The sequence below is a fragment of the Metopolophium dirhodum genome, chromosome 6 (assembly GCF_019925205.1).
Source record: "Metopolophium dirhodum isolate CAU chromosome 6, ASM1992520v1, whole genome shotgun sequence".
Lineage (NCBI taxonomy): Eukaryota > Metazoa > Arthropoda > Insecta > Hemiptera > Aphididae > Metopolophium > Metopolophium dirhodum.
In genome coordinates, this window is record NC_083565.1 from 5,549,617 (window position 1) to 5,563,422 (window position 13,806).

Below are 13,806 nucleotides of genomic sequence, written 5' to 3' on the forward strand. Positions count from 1 at the left end.
TAAGTTAAAAAACTACCTAATATTAATTGAAGTAAGTACCTAAATACCAAATAATAATACCTTTCTAATTAAAAAATATATATAACTTCTTCAGTATAGTAACAAGTAGTTAGATGAAAACTACCGTATCAATATAATTTGACAACTAGAACATAATACATTTAAATAAAATTATTATTTTGGACGCAAATCACTTGTCAATAAATACGGCACATAATAAGTTGAGTCCAAACACTCCAAACAGTTCAGACTTCAAGATACCATGGTAATAAGTAATAACTAATAACTAACAGATAACTAATGTCCAAAATGTTTGGACGCAAGTTATCTGCTCTTATAAATTTGGGATGAAAGTAGTGTGAAGCGGAAAATCACCATGTACAATAAATTATAAGATACATGACCATGAGATCGCGGTGCAGCCGTCCGTGAGTTGTTCATAATTACTGCAACGGTGTAGGTACGCGAAGTACTCTGTGGTTATGTGTACAGTTTGACGCGTTCCGTGTGACATGGTTAAATTAAAATTACTCTATTTTTTTTCTTCCGGAAATTATGGTAATTGGGACAGGTTATTAATTCCTCTCATTAACTCCAACTTAACTATTTCGTAAACTTCAGCAACTATTCAGCACACGAACGCATTATTATACGGTCACACATTTTTCGTGGTGACAAGACACATGATGTCGTCTTTTCGCCCATCGTCCCAGTCGTTGAAAACGACCCATGTTGTCGTGGTTAAATTACTATTGTTATTTGCAGTGTTTCTTTGCGTTGTGCAAGATTTCCGGGTCGGCGGTGTCGGAAGTGACCAATGGATCAGGTTGTGTACGCTAACGAGCAATGGGAGCTCACTGATGAACGTGACTATGCCATGCGGCGTTCACGTTAGAAGTAATGAACCTAAAGATGAATACAAAGACAATACCAGCGTTTCAAAAAGCTGGCCTGAGGTAGATGATTCGGTGGAATACGTAAAAATTACACTAGATGGTGGCCGAAACACTACCACCCCAGAAAAACACCCCGAAAATTTGTCTAACAGACAAGATAGTGATTCGACTACCAGACAAGATGGTGATTTGACTACCAAACACTCCAACAATAAGACCAGTGAAGGAGACGCAGAAGAAGAAGGAGACGTAGAAGAAGAAGGAGATGTAGAAGAAGAAGGAGACCTAGAAGAAGAAGGAAACGTAGAAGAAGAAAGAGACGAAGAGAAAGAAAAAGATGCAGTCACCTATGCCGAAGATGACAATGACGATCGTGATGTAGAAATCGATAGTGGTGACGATGATGAAGGTCAATCGACGTACGACGAAGACGTCACAATCCTGGATGTAGAAGCTAATGAAGGTGATTCCGAAGACAGAGGAGATGAAATTGGTAGCATGAAAGATCAACTAAAAAATCGACGACGCGGTACGGCCGTGACCAAAGTGATGATTGGGTACCTGATGAATGCCCGAAATCAATTGTACGACAAGATACGTAAGTCTTATGATTTTGGAGTGTTTACTATGATAATAATATTATTATTTAAAGTAAATGAATCTTATAATTATTCTACTGTTTAGGTTCAAAGATTTTTTATTTTGTGCCACAGACATTTGAATTGATAGCAAATTAAAATTACTCTATGGTTTTATAAAGGTTTAGGAACATAATGAAGTTGACTGTAGTATTTGTAAATATTTATTATGATTACAAAACAATTATTTTGATGGAAAATTGATGAGTTAACGAATAATAGGTGTATAATATAGTAAAGTTTATAAATATGTTTTATTCATGTACGAAATTCAATAAAAATATGTTTTATTCATGCAGGAAATTCAATAAAAATATGTTTTTACAAAAATGTATTCTATTTTGTAAAATATTAAAAACTATAAAATAATTAATGTGCTATAGGTATACATATTATAGTTTTTTATGTTATAAATATTTAAAATGTATTCAGTGAACATTTTTCAAGATATCATTGTATTTGTATGTACGTCTAAGAAGATATTTATATAGGTTTAAGAGTATTTAAATTGTTATAATATTTGAATGAGTGACCTTTATTAATTGGGTAGCTATTGTGGATCATTTGGAGCATATTTTACTCATTTAAATCAAAAAGTGGAACAACTACTAAGTAGATTGTATATAAATACAGATTTGTGATTTTACCTAACTTTTTTAAGCATATAGTTTGTGTTAGAGATACAGAGTTAGCTTAATAGTTATTAACAAAATATAGTTTAAAATAAACATGTATAAAGTATTTTTTTTTAAATAATGACAATAATATTTAATAACAAAACAGACATAAAAAAATAACTAGCCAGATAAAATTATACAGCTAGTATAATAGCACATTGTAATATATTTTTATTTATATTTTAAGTATTCATTTTAGAGCTATAATTCAATTTTTCCTATGTATAAAATATAGGGATAACCATTAGTTTAAATATTTTTTTTTCTATTTTGAGCATTGGTCATATAATTTTTTTTTGTTTTTATATCCATGGAGTTAAAACAAGTAGGGCACCTGAAATTTAAGAATGTATGACAAAAACACGAATTTGTATATTATATTACCATGACATTGATGTCCTATATTTCTTTTTAGGCTCCATGGTATTATGAAACAAATTATTTAAATTCTTCAGAAACCATAAAACAGCAAATGTTTTGTATGTTAATTTAATCGGTACTACTCTTAATTTATTGTAATTTTGTATTGTTGACTCAACATTATATTTACGATTTACCCAAACAAACTTAAATTATTTTTTTTAAAGTTGAAGTAGTTTGATTGTATTTTTCAGTTTTACCATTTTTCAGTTTTACCCAGATCAATACCATACTGAAACACTCCCTGATAAAAATAGGCATATATATATATATATATATATATATATGTATACTGTTCGAATATTATCTTTTGATAAAATCAAATTTAGCTTATAGCAATGTTGCAGTGTTTATTATGTAGGTATACTTAATATGGATATTATAATTTTATATTAGGAATTTATTATTTAATTTTCTATATGTATTTAGTACTATTCAATAATACAACAACATAGATTCATAACTGTAATAATTTTTCATTCGAAGATTTAAACCAATATATTAAATGATATGCTAACATTTCATATTTTCATAAATAACAGATACCTAATGGCTGTTGAATATTTGATCATAAATACTTTTTGTCTTATAACTATATTAACTATTATTTTTATTTTTTTCTATAGATTATTTGTTGAATTTACTGCAACAGAAATTTTTCAATATGAAACTTAATTGTCGACGTCGTCGTAACTCAATTGAAAGACGGAGTTTATTCAATAACAATAAGATGATACAGGGGAATAAAAAAAACCCGTCGTTTTCCTCTATGATCTTAGAACCGACATTTGAACGTTCAATGATGACTATGTCATTTTTAATGTTTGGTGTATTTGTCATCCAAGTGGTACAGGTATAACACATATTATAACATAATATTATTATATTATTATAATTAATACATCGTGGATAATTGACAGAGCTCCCAAATGTTTGCTTTACCTAATCGCACGATGCGCGCATATATCCAATGAATGCATCGATATTAAAATTGAAAACCGCGATGGACCAGTGTTTACACCCGTCAGTGTAAAATTGTAAACTTATACAGTGCAAAGGTCGTGGGTTCAACCGAAACACCGAGTGTTTTTTATTTTTAGTCATCGATGCATTTTCTGGACCGCTCACCACTTCAGCTTTCCGCACGCTCTGGCTAAGAGCCAACTGGGGGAGAGGCCATGACACAATTATAACACCTTGGGGGCTCGGATAATTAATTATCTCTTGGAACTGATTTAATAAAATATTTTAAATTAAAAAAAATATAAGTTAAAAGTTTTTATTGAAAAATGTTTAATGCGTGGAACAATTTGCAGAACAATTGATGGAAAATAAAAAGTTTTAAATTGTATTGTAACGTTTCCTTGATCAATTGCATTTAAATGTGATTTTGATTAACATATTTTAATTTTTAATTATTGAACAGTTAATTCATACTATAGAACATATTGTTTTATTTTTTTATCGTTATATATAGTATATTATTATAGATACGGTAGGTACATAAAATTGGCTCCCGCGACCCGATTAAATTTTCTTAAAAATATTTACAAACAATTGTAAATGAATAGTAAAAATTGTAAATTGAATCTCTCTGAATTTGTAAATGTCTCGATCGTTGAGTTTACAATTATTAGTCTCCGGGGGCAAATCATGTTACCCCCTACGATGTGTTCGATCGAGAATCGAGGGACCAATTTCATGTATGTTAAACTGATGTAACGGCAGATAATATTTTTATTTTTATAATTTTATTTAATGTCTGTTTATAGAAATTAATGCAAACGATACATCAACCTGGTGAAAACTCATTCATAGGTAGTTCAATATTTGGTAACCTACCAACAGCATCATCGAACATATTTTGAAACTAATCAGCGAGTACATATATTATTAACAGCAAAGAATGTCAGTCACATCAAACTGTTCTGACGATTACACAAATAATAAATATTGGTATTTAAATAATATACTGTTATTACTTTTATAATTGATTATTATTTATTATTCTATGGTTTAGTTGGATAAGATTACCTTAACTGCAATATTTTTATGAACTATAGGTAAAACATTTGAATTAATAATATTTATATATTAACTTAAGGGAATTTGTTTAGTGTGGTTAGGAAATTTAGAAATCCCGCATGATGAAGAAGTGGTGGATCTAGGGGGGGGGGGGGGGGTTCAGGAGGTCAGTTGACTAACAGTTAATATTTGCTGATCAAATTGGCCTCTTTTCATATCTTGGGTAGTAGGACACTTGGACCCTCGAATAAACACACATACAGTATAAATTAATTTTTTTTGTTTTATATACCTAGTACACAAGTATAGATTTCTAATGAGGTTTTAATAAATGGTCCCTTGAAATGTCCTGACCCACAGTTTCCTAACTCTGGATCCACCCCTGTGGTGAAGACTGAAGAGTATAGAAATTATACCATGATACCTAAAAACAATTACAATTAACACTATACTCTATATATTTTAATCTATGTTTGGATTTTATTACAATCTAAGTTCAAAGTTTATATTTAATTCATTAATAATTTTAAATTATAAATAAAAACACTTGGTGAAAGAATAATAACTAAGTACAAAACCGATAAATATTAAATAATATAGGTAATCGTATTTTGTTTTTAATAAAAATTATTGACTAACTAGCTGTCACCCGCATGCTCCGCGCCCGTGGATAGTTGTTTGCAAATTGTGGGGCTGTTTCGTGGCTCCAAAAATCTAGTGGTTTTACAATGGTGTTTATTTTTATTTATTTATTTATTTTTTTATATCCTGTAAATAATATTTTTACCAGATGGAGTGCTTTGATTTCAACATATAGTACCTTATATTTTAAAAAATTAGATCAAAATGGTACTTTAGAGAGGTCATTTTTCGTTTTTTTCAATAGTTAATTAATGCCACGGGCAAAACTACTGACAAATTACGAAAAACCGCTTAAAATGGGATTTTAATTTCTAACGATTTGTCTATCACCGTAGCAACGAATAAAAAATTATAATATTATAATATTAATTCTATTTAAATGCTATAATAAATAATAAACATTTAATAAATCCAGACTGATAAACCGTCTCCGCTCAGAATCGTTTTTCTTATACAATGCTGTTATATCATTGAATTCAAGTTTAATACAATCCATTATACATTGTCCCTTTTGTACCTACTGTACAGAAGAGCGACATCCACTTACCCGCTTTTTTTTTAACAATTATATTTATATAAAACTATATAGACTTATAGAGGTACAAATATATTGCACCAGAAACGCCAAGTGGGGCAGTTACTAAGTAAATAATAATTAATTAAATGCAGAAATCCACTAGTTAAATATAATTTACATTTTTAATTTTAAAAATATAATTTGTTCAAAATGATTTGTCGTTGCATCATCTTCAAAAACTTTTGTAATTAATTAGCTATAAAATGTACGAGCATTTTTCTAACAAAAATTAATTTTATGACATTGTTTATTTTTTGATGACATTAGACTTAAAGGGCCGGTAACATCTTGTAGTTAAAAACATCAATCATAACTTTTAATTTTAATAAATTGTATTTACGAATTACGAGCCATGGTACAAGAGTAAAGGTTAATTAAGATTATACGGTTTGTTTTAAAATGATTCTTGTTTTCCTTGATTAAAACTATTAACTTATATTATATATTTATAATATCTACTCTACTAAATAATAAAACTATTTTTCAAGTTTACTGCATAATTAATTGAATATTTAACTTCGTTAAATGTTTTAGTTTCTTTGAACTTTCTATTTAGTTGCATGTTATGTTTAAATCTGTATTTTTTTTTTCTTAAATTATTTAAAACTTAAATACACCACGATAATATGTAAAATTCTACTTTTCATATTTGATTAAAGTTTTTATTTTCTGAATATAAATTTTCGTTTCAGCAGAGTAGGTACTCAAATATTAAACATAATATTTGTTTTCAAGTTACAACCTATTCAATGACGAGTGAAAGTTTATTGAACAACAATTTAAACGCCTTAATACTTAAAACTATAAGTTATACTTATGTGAATTTGATTAATGATTAGAATGGTATTGAAAAATAATTACTCATTACAAGCAGTGTACAAGATAATTTTAATTTAAACCATTGTAATGTAGTTTTAATTACATGATATAAATTACGTTATTGTGAATAATATTGTTTTTATTTGGTACAATAGTTTGTATGTATTATACAATAGAGAATTTATTAATATTTTTCATAATAATAAGTAATATACATCTTATACTAATTATTTTCTGGTAAAATAATATTTATGTTCTAAAATTAAAAAGTTTTTGAAATAACATTTTATATAGTCAACCCTGTATAAATGCATAGTTTTCAGTAATTAAATCCATAAGAGCAAACAAGAATTTTCCGCTCAACTAAAAAGAATACTTGTAGAGGTGTAGAATAATATTAAATAATTTTTCCCCCAAATTACAATCTGTACATCCAGCATAAGTAGCCAATTATTTATTTAGATTATATCTATTTTATATGAAAAAAATACAACTAGCAAATAATAATATTATATAAAACAATTTACAAATTGATCAAACGTTATTACACCATTTCAATTAAATAAAAAAATATGCTTTATGTTATTAATAATATATTTGTTTTATTATGAAGTGGTGCAAAATTATCTATAGTCCATTGAAAATGGTACAGTTAAATTAGACAATGCCACATAAAACAATAGTAGGGAATGACTATGAAATCATTTTGAACCAACAACATAATAACAAAACTAGAAATTAGAGAAATTTACTTTATGTTTCTATAAGATAATACGTAACTTAAGTACAATTCCTTTATAATTTAAATAACAATTGAATGCTTCACCTATTCTAATATGAACTCACAGGAATATAAAAAAAATGTTCATAAAATTGTATAGATACACAATTTTAATATTTTATGGACACAACAATAGGAGTAATTTACTTTTGATGAAATTATTTATACATTGATGATCATATTGATCAATCAAACATTTAAAATCGAGGTACTAATTCAATACTTTACTTACATCAGTAAATATAAGTATAACTATTTACTTAAAGGAAAAAGTTAAAAAGAGACAAAATTTTTCACAGTATGTACATAGTAGGTATATGCGTATAGTTATAAACTATTACCTGTAACCACAAACCATGTCGGTACTAATATTGCACGAAATTTTGAAACATTTCCATTTTTAGTTTTTACATTACTGTTATGGGTTATTACTTATTATAATAGCCTTTTAAGACATGTAGGATATATTTACCAAATAAACTAAAAATAGTCAGTTAGTTAAATAATTTATATTTGCTTATTGAGTTCAGATTTACAATATGTCTTTTTCTAATGTGTATTTAGCACTATATCATTTTTCTAGATAAACTTTGGTGCGTCAGCTTGTTTATCATAGTAAAAAGAGTTATTTATAAATTAAAAAATATGTATGAAACAGAAAGCTGCAAGGTATCCATTTTGTTAATGTTTCTTTGCGTCTATGATAAAGAATAAAAACAACAAACGTTTCCCTGGGTGTTTTTGTTTTTATGTTCTCGCTACAACATTTAACTGGCTTAAACTTCTCATTTAATTTTCGAGTAGGTGCCTGCCTAACTATTAATCATTCTGTATTATTTTAGTTATTATAACTTTTTCTTGAATTACTATTTTACTTTTCATACTTTCAGGCTACAACTATTACTGTTATGCACTTATGCATACATTGGTTTACGGTATATATATGATATACCTATAAATATATATTTCGATTCTGAGAGGAGCGAGGAATGTATTGATTTTACAATGATGTGGTTTTTTTTTTTTGAGAGTATGTGTACACGATTTACAGCAGAAAAAATGCTTTGATTTTCAACTTTAATATCTTTTCTGGTAGGAAAGGTGAATCTATAGTCGGGAGAATGAAAAGTAGCCGCTGATGCGCATACTTCTAGTGGTGAATTTCTGTGATGGTTTCACAGCGCGCGTATTTTGAAACATTAGATTTAGATATAATTACCTAGTACAGTGTATTATAGAATGATGTTGTATATGATTTTTAGTATCCCTGCTTTCTGAAGAAAAAAAAAGGTTGCTAATATATTACCATGTGGCCATTTTTCATTCTCCCGATTACAGTTGGTACTTGTATAAGGTCAAAATTAAAAATTCTTAGTACTAATCCACTTTTTAGAAAAATAGGTAAAAATAAAAATAAAAATTAGGACGAATTGGCATTTTTACGCAAACCTAGTTTTTGACAAAATGTTGTTGTAACTCAAAAAAGAAAAACTTTAGATACTTGTAATTTTCAATAAATTTTTATACTAGCATTTAGTATATACATGTTATAAATTTCAAATAGTTAAACTCAGTTTGAGCTATTTATTGTCATTTGAAATTGAAGACTTTTTTAAAATATATACCTTTTTTTTTGTTTGTAATGATATTGAATTCAAATTTAACAATTTTTTTTTAAAATTCAAACTTAACACATACATTACAGTGACTTACTGAAATGTACTAGATGTACATTCCATACCTACAGTACATTAAAGCGATTACCTACTTGCCCATATTATTTTACTACAAGACAATTTACAATCGGTAACATTTATATCATTATATGGCAATAAGTACATTTTATAAATTATTAGGTTTATGTATGACTTGGGTCTTGGATACGTAATATATGATGAGGAAATTACCTATCAGTAACATTTTTCAGTTACATGAGTAGGTAGGTGGTATAAAACCTACACAATTTTCGTTTTAGTCTACGTGGTAGATTATATGGAAATGTGATAGTGGATTATAAGTAGTGTGGTTACGTGTTGTTTGAAACGTTTATAAATTTGTGAAAACTAGTTCGGTAGTCATGTTTACCTTTAAGCTATTGTCAAAGTTTGATACGTACCAAGGATTGAGTTTTAGTATCTTTAGTGCAATGTTTTGGAACGACTGATTTAGCCTGATATAGAGATTATGGGAGATTGCGATTCCATAGGACCAAAAAAGCCGTATGATTGTCTTGTATATTAAAAGAGGGGAGATGATATTTAATCTTTCATTGAGTGATTTACTTTTTTCATTTAGATAAGAACCTCAGGTTAAACGTTTATCTTATAATATACCTATAAGTATTTAATTTCAATTCGGACAAGGATCGAATTTTTGTTCATAATTTATTAGTTGAGAACATTTCTTTGGTGAATTTAATTCACAATTGTTTTTTTCATGCGTTAATTTTGTTTGTGTGATCCAGGAGAAGTTTTGGTATATTGTATATTATATTTAAGTTGATATACGGTTCAATTGTTTGCAAAATTTTTTATAGTAACCAGCATATTTAAATGATTGGATTATAAAAATGAAATAATACTAATTTTTCTAAAAATATAAAATTGATACTATATTTTACATTTTTGTAAAACATATTACAAATATTTTCAAAATCACCATAAGGTAAGGTAAGGCTAGATTTTGGGAATGCATAGGCAGTAACTAGTAGTAGACATTGCACAGTATGAACTTAATAATATGTGATACCCCCTTGTTTAGATAATTATTCTGTTATTGTTGCAATATACAATTTACCACTGTTCAATTTCAATGCAATGGGTTGTTATTAACAATAGTATTATCAGTAGACTTTATGTCACTCCAGGTCAGATTGTTGATATTATATTATATTGATACAAAGTGTATATTATATTATATCTACCATTAATTTAATCTGTCAAAGTATATAGGTACCTATATATCTTTTAATTCCACCAACTCCACCGCACTGTCGACTTAACCTCTACCAGCATGGAATCAAAACTTTACTGTGCGGCTGTACTCCTTGACGTGGCTCAGGCTTTCGAAAAGGTGTGACATGAAGGACTTCTCTTCAAGCTAAAAAAATTCCTCCCGGCTCCTTACTACCTTCTTTTAAAATCATACCAGAAAATCGCACCTTCTGTGTTCGCGTTAATAATAGCTAATCATCAAATTTCCAAATACTAGCTGGAGTCCCTCAAGGAAGTGACATAGCTCCCTTCTTATAATCTATATTCACCCACGACACTCCAACCTCTCCACATACATCACTGGGTACATACGCTGACGACACAATAATCCTGGCTTCCAACAATGACCCTCAGGTAGTATCTCTTTGGCTACAAAATCTTCTTAACTCGATTCAATTATGGTCAAACCGCTGGAAGATCAAAATAAATGAAGCCAAATCATCTTTTACCACGTTCTCTCTTAGACCAGGTGACTGCCTCTCTGTATCGTTCAACAATAACCAAATTCCAATCACCCCGACAGTAAAATACCTGTGTTTGACCTTTGACAGGCGCCTCACATGGGCCCAACACCTTAAAATCAAAAGAAAAACAGTTAACTCCAGACTCCATTTACTCCGCCCACTTCTTAGATCCAAGACATCATTAAAAAATAAACTACTAATATACAAAGCCATCATCAGACCCGTTTGGTCCTATGGCATCCAGATTTGGGGCTCTGCCAAACCCTCCAACACGAGAACAATTCAGGCGTCCCAGTCTATCTGTCTGAGGCAAATTGTCTCTGCTCCATGGTTTATCACAAATAATAATCTCCACAAAGATCTAAATATTCTGTCGCTCTCTCAGCTAACAATGTCCCACTACGTCTCCTTTCACTCCAAGTTAATCCAACACTACAATCCACTAGTAAAACGCCTATCTTCTCTAAAAATCCCTGATAACCCCTAGAGACGTCTAAAACCTGGCCCTCCCCCATCTGTCATTCTCGATATGTAAAATGTAAATACTTCATCAAAATTACTTATTGTACTAAACTGTTGTATAGAATATAGATTGTAATTATATTTTAAATTTTAATAAATAATAAAAAAAAAAAAATATTTTTTAATATATGCGTAGCCGTATACTATTTTTTTTTATTATTATTTATAAGTAGCATATTTACAACGTTTAAGTAGATTGGTAAGGATCTAATTTAAATTATAACTTTTCAAAGTAGACAATGAAGTTGAAAGGTTTTGACCAAGAATCTCATTTTAAATAACATTATAAATTAAATTCATAATGCACCTATAAATCTCTATAATATAATATAATATAATATTAATATAAAAATATGATATAAGTATAAGTAAGAAGAAGTACTTGCCTATATATTAGTTTGAAATATTAATAAATTATAGAAATGTTCATTTTAGTTATAAGTTCTATCATATTAGGTATCTGGAATAATGTATAAAAAATAATTCGTATTTAGTTTCTTATTTTAATCATATAAAGTAAAAAGAAAGGTGGACAAGTGGGTACCGCTCTGCTGTACAGTAATTGTCAAGTAATGGGTTTGTTATATTTGAATTCAATGATAAATCATTGAATAAGAAAAACGATTGTGAGCGGAGACGTTGTGTCATTCTAGCATAGGAAAATAATTTAAAAAACTAATGAAAATGAAAATGATATGGCTATAAATAGCGTAATTTCTCGTGATTTTTTTTTTATAAAAGTAGAAAAACTTGTAGGGAATCTACTATTAGAATTTTTAATGTTAGCTATGAAAACAAAATTTATATGAATTTCTAACCGGTTAGGTTAGACCAAACATAATTTGCAAATTTTCTGGATTTTGATGAATTTTGTATTGTCACGCATAGAATGTGTTTTTCAACTTATCAAGTATGAACGAAGAACATATAGTTGAGAGGCATAAGCTTAAATACCACGTAAGTATTCGATGACATTTATCATTTTTTTTTTTGTCTATTTTTTAAGTATTTATAATATTAAGATTTTAGGTAGGTAAAGTAAGAATGTAATATTTCAAAATAATAGTTTTGGATAAAAACAAAATTTTACGCAATATGAAATATTGTAACAATATCTTATTACAATTTATGTTTTTATTGATAATTTATACAATAACCCTACTTGGTCAATATAGTTTCCTACTATGAATATTCCGCTGTAGCCTGTATAGGAACCTACAAGCTACATCATCGGTACGTGTATTGTTTATGCACTTAATGTTTTCTCTCTGAAATATTTTATTTACCAATGTCACAATGTTGGCTTAGGGTTAACAATAAAATAAACATTTTTATTTAAAACAATGAATGTAAAAGGCTTAAAAACTGTATCTTATGCCATTAAAAATAGTTGACTGACAGGTTGCGTATGGTAATAAAAAAATAATTTTTTTGTTATAGTATATGGGTATGAAGTATCATTGAAACGTTTTTGTATAGGAGTTGTTACTAACTTTTTTGAAATTAAAAACTTCCAGAGCTGTGTTTTGTGAGTGATTATTTTTAAAACATTATTTATAGCTTTTAATTACAGTTTTATTCTGTAGTCCATAATTTAAACACTCATCATCTATTATTAAAAATTGCATAGTTATTTTCACACATCTCTTATTTGAAACTATTAAGTATTAGTGTGTTTTTTGTATGTCAGAAAATGTCTTGACTCAAAACCAAAATTATAAAGGGCATTATAGGTATGCCGTGTGCGAATATAAAAAAGAGTGTTATGCATACATTTTTTAGCTAGTTAAAGTATTATAATAGTTATATTAGTAGGTATATACATGTTACATTTGTTTCGTTAATAATAGACTTTCACGCACAATATACATTTATATTAAATTGTCAATGAATTTTTTTATTGAGCTTTGAACAAAATTAACTCATTTAAATGCTCAAGATATTAACCTTGACTATAAAATTGACATTATTATAGTTGGACGATGCTGATATTTGTAGAATCAAAGATATTAACCTATTTTGTTTAGAGTTTGTCATTATTATGGTTGAAAAACTTTACTGTTATTCTATTGGTACTTAAGAACAATAGAGAAACAATGAAGTAAAGTATATCTTTTTGTTTTGTCATCAATAAATAATAATTTTTTAATGCAAAAGATGCAAACAATAGGCAATTTATCTTGTGAGTTTGTCTTGATGATACTGGGTGATTATTTTAACAAAAAACACTTATTATCTCTAAAAGTATTTAAGTTTTTGGTTTTTTTTTTTAATTAATTGATGTCCAATATTTTCAATATTTTGAGGGATGTACCTACTTGTGTTACTGGAATTCATTCATCAAAACTTTAT

General features: G+C 28.2%; 1 protein-coding gene across 1 annotated transcript; it reads left to right on the forward strand.

The window, feature by feature from the left end:
• Positions 1 to 649: 649 nt before the first annotated feature.
• LOC132947924 (YTH domain-containing protein 1-like) lies at positions 650 to 4,527 on the forward strand. Its single transcript, XM_061018182.1, has 3 exons — positions 650 to 1,494; positions 3,258 to 3,484; positions 4,404 to 4,527. The coding sequence occupies exons 1-3, from the start codon at positions 684 to 686 to the stop codon at positions 4,497 to 4,499; spliced, it is 1,134 nt and encodes a 377-aa protein (XP_060874165.1). The 5' UTR covers positions 650 to 683; the 3' UTR covers positions 4,500 to 4,527.
• Positions 4,528 to 13,806: the final 9,279 nt, after the last annotated feature.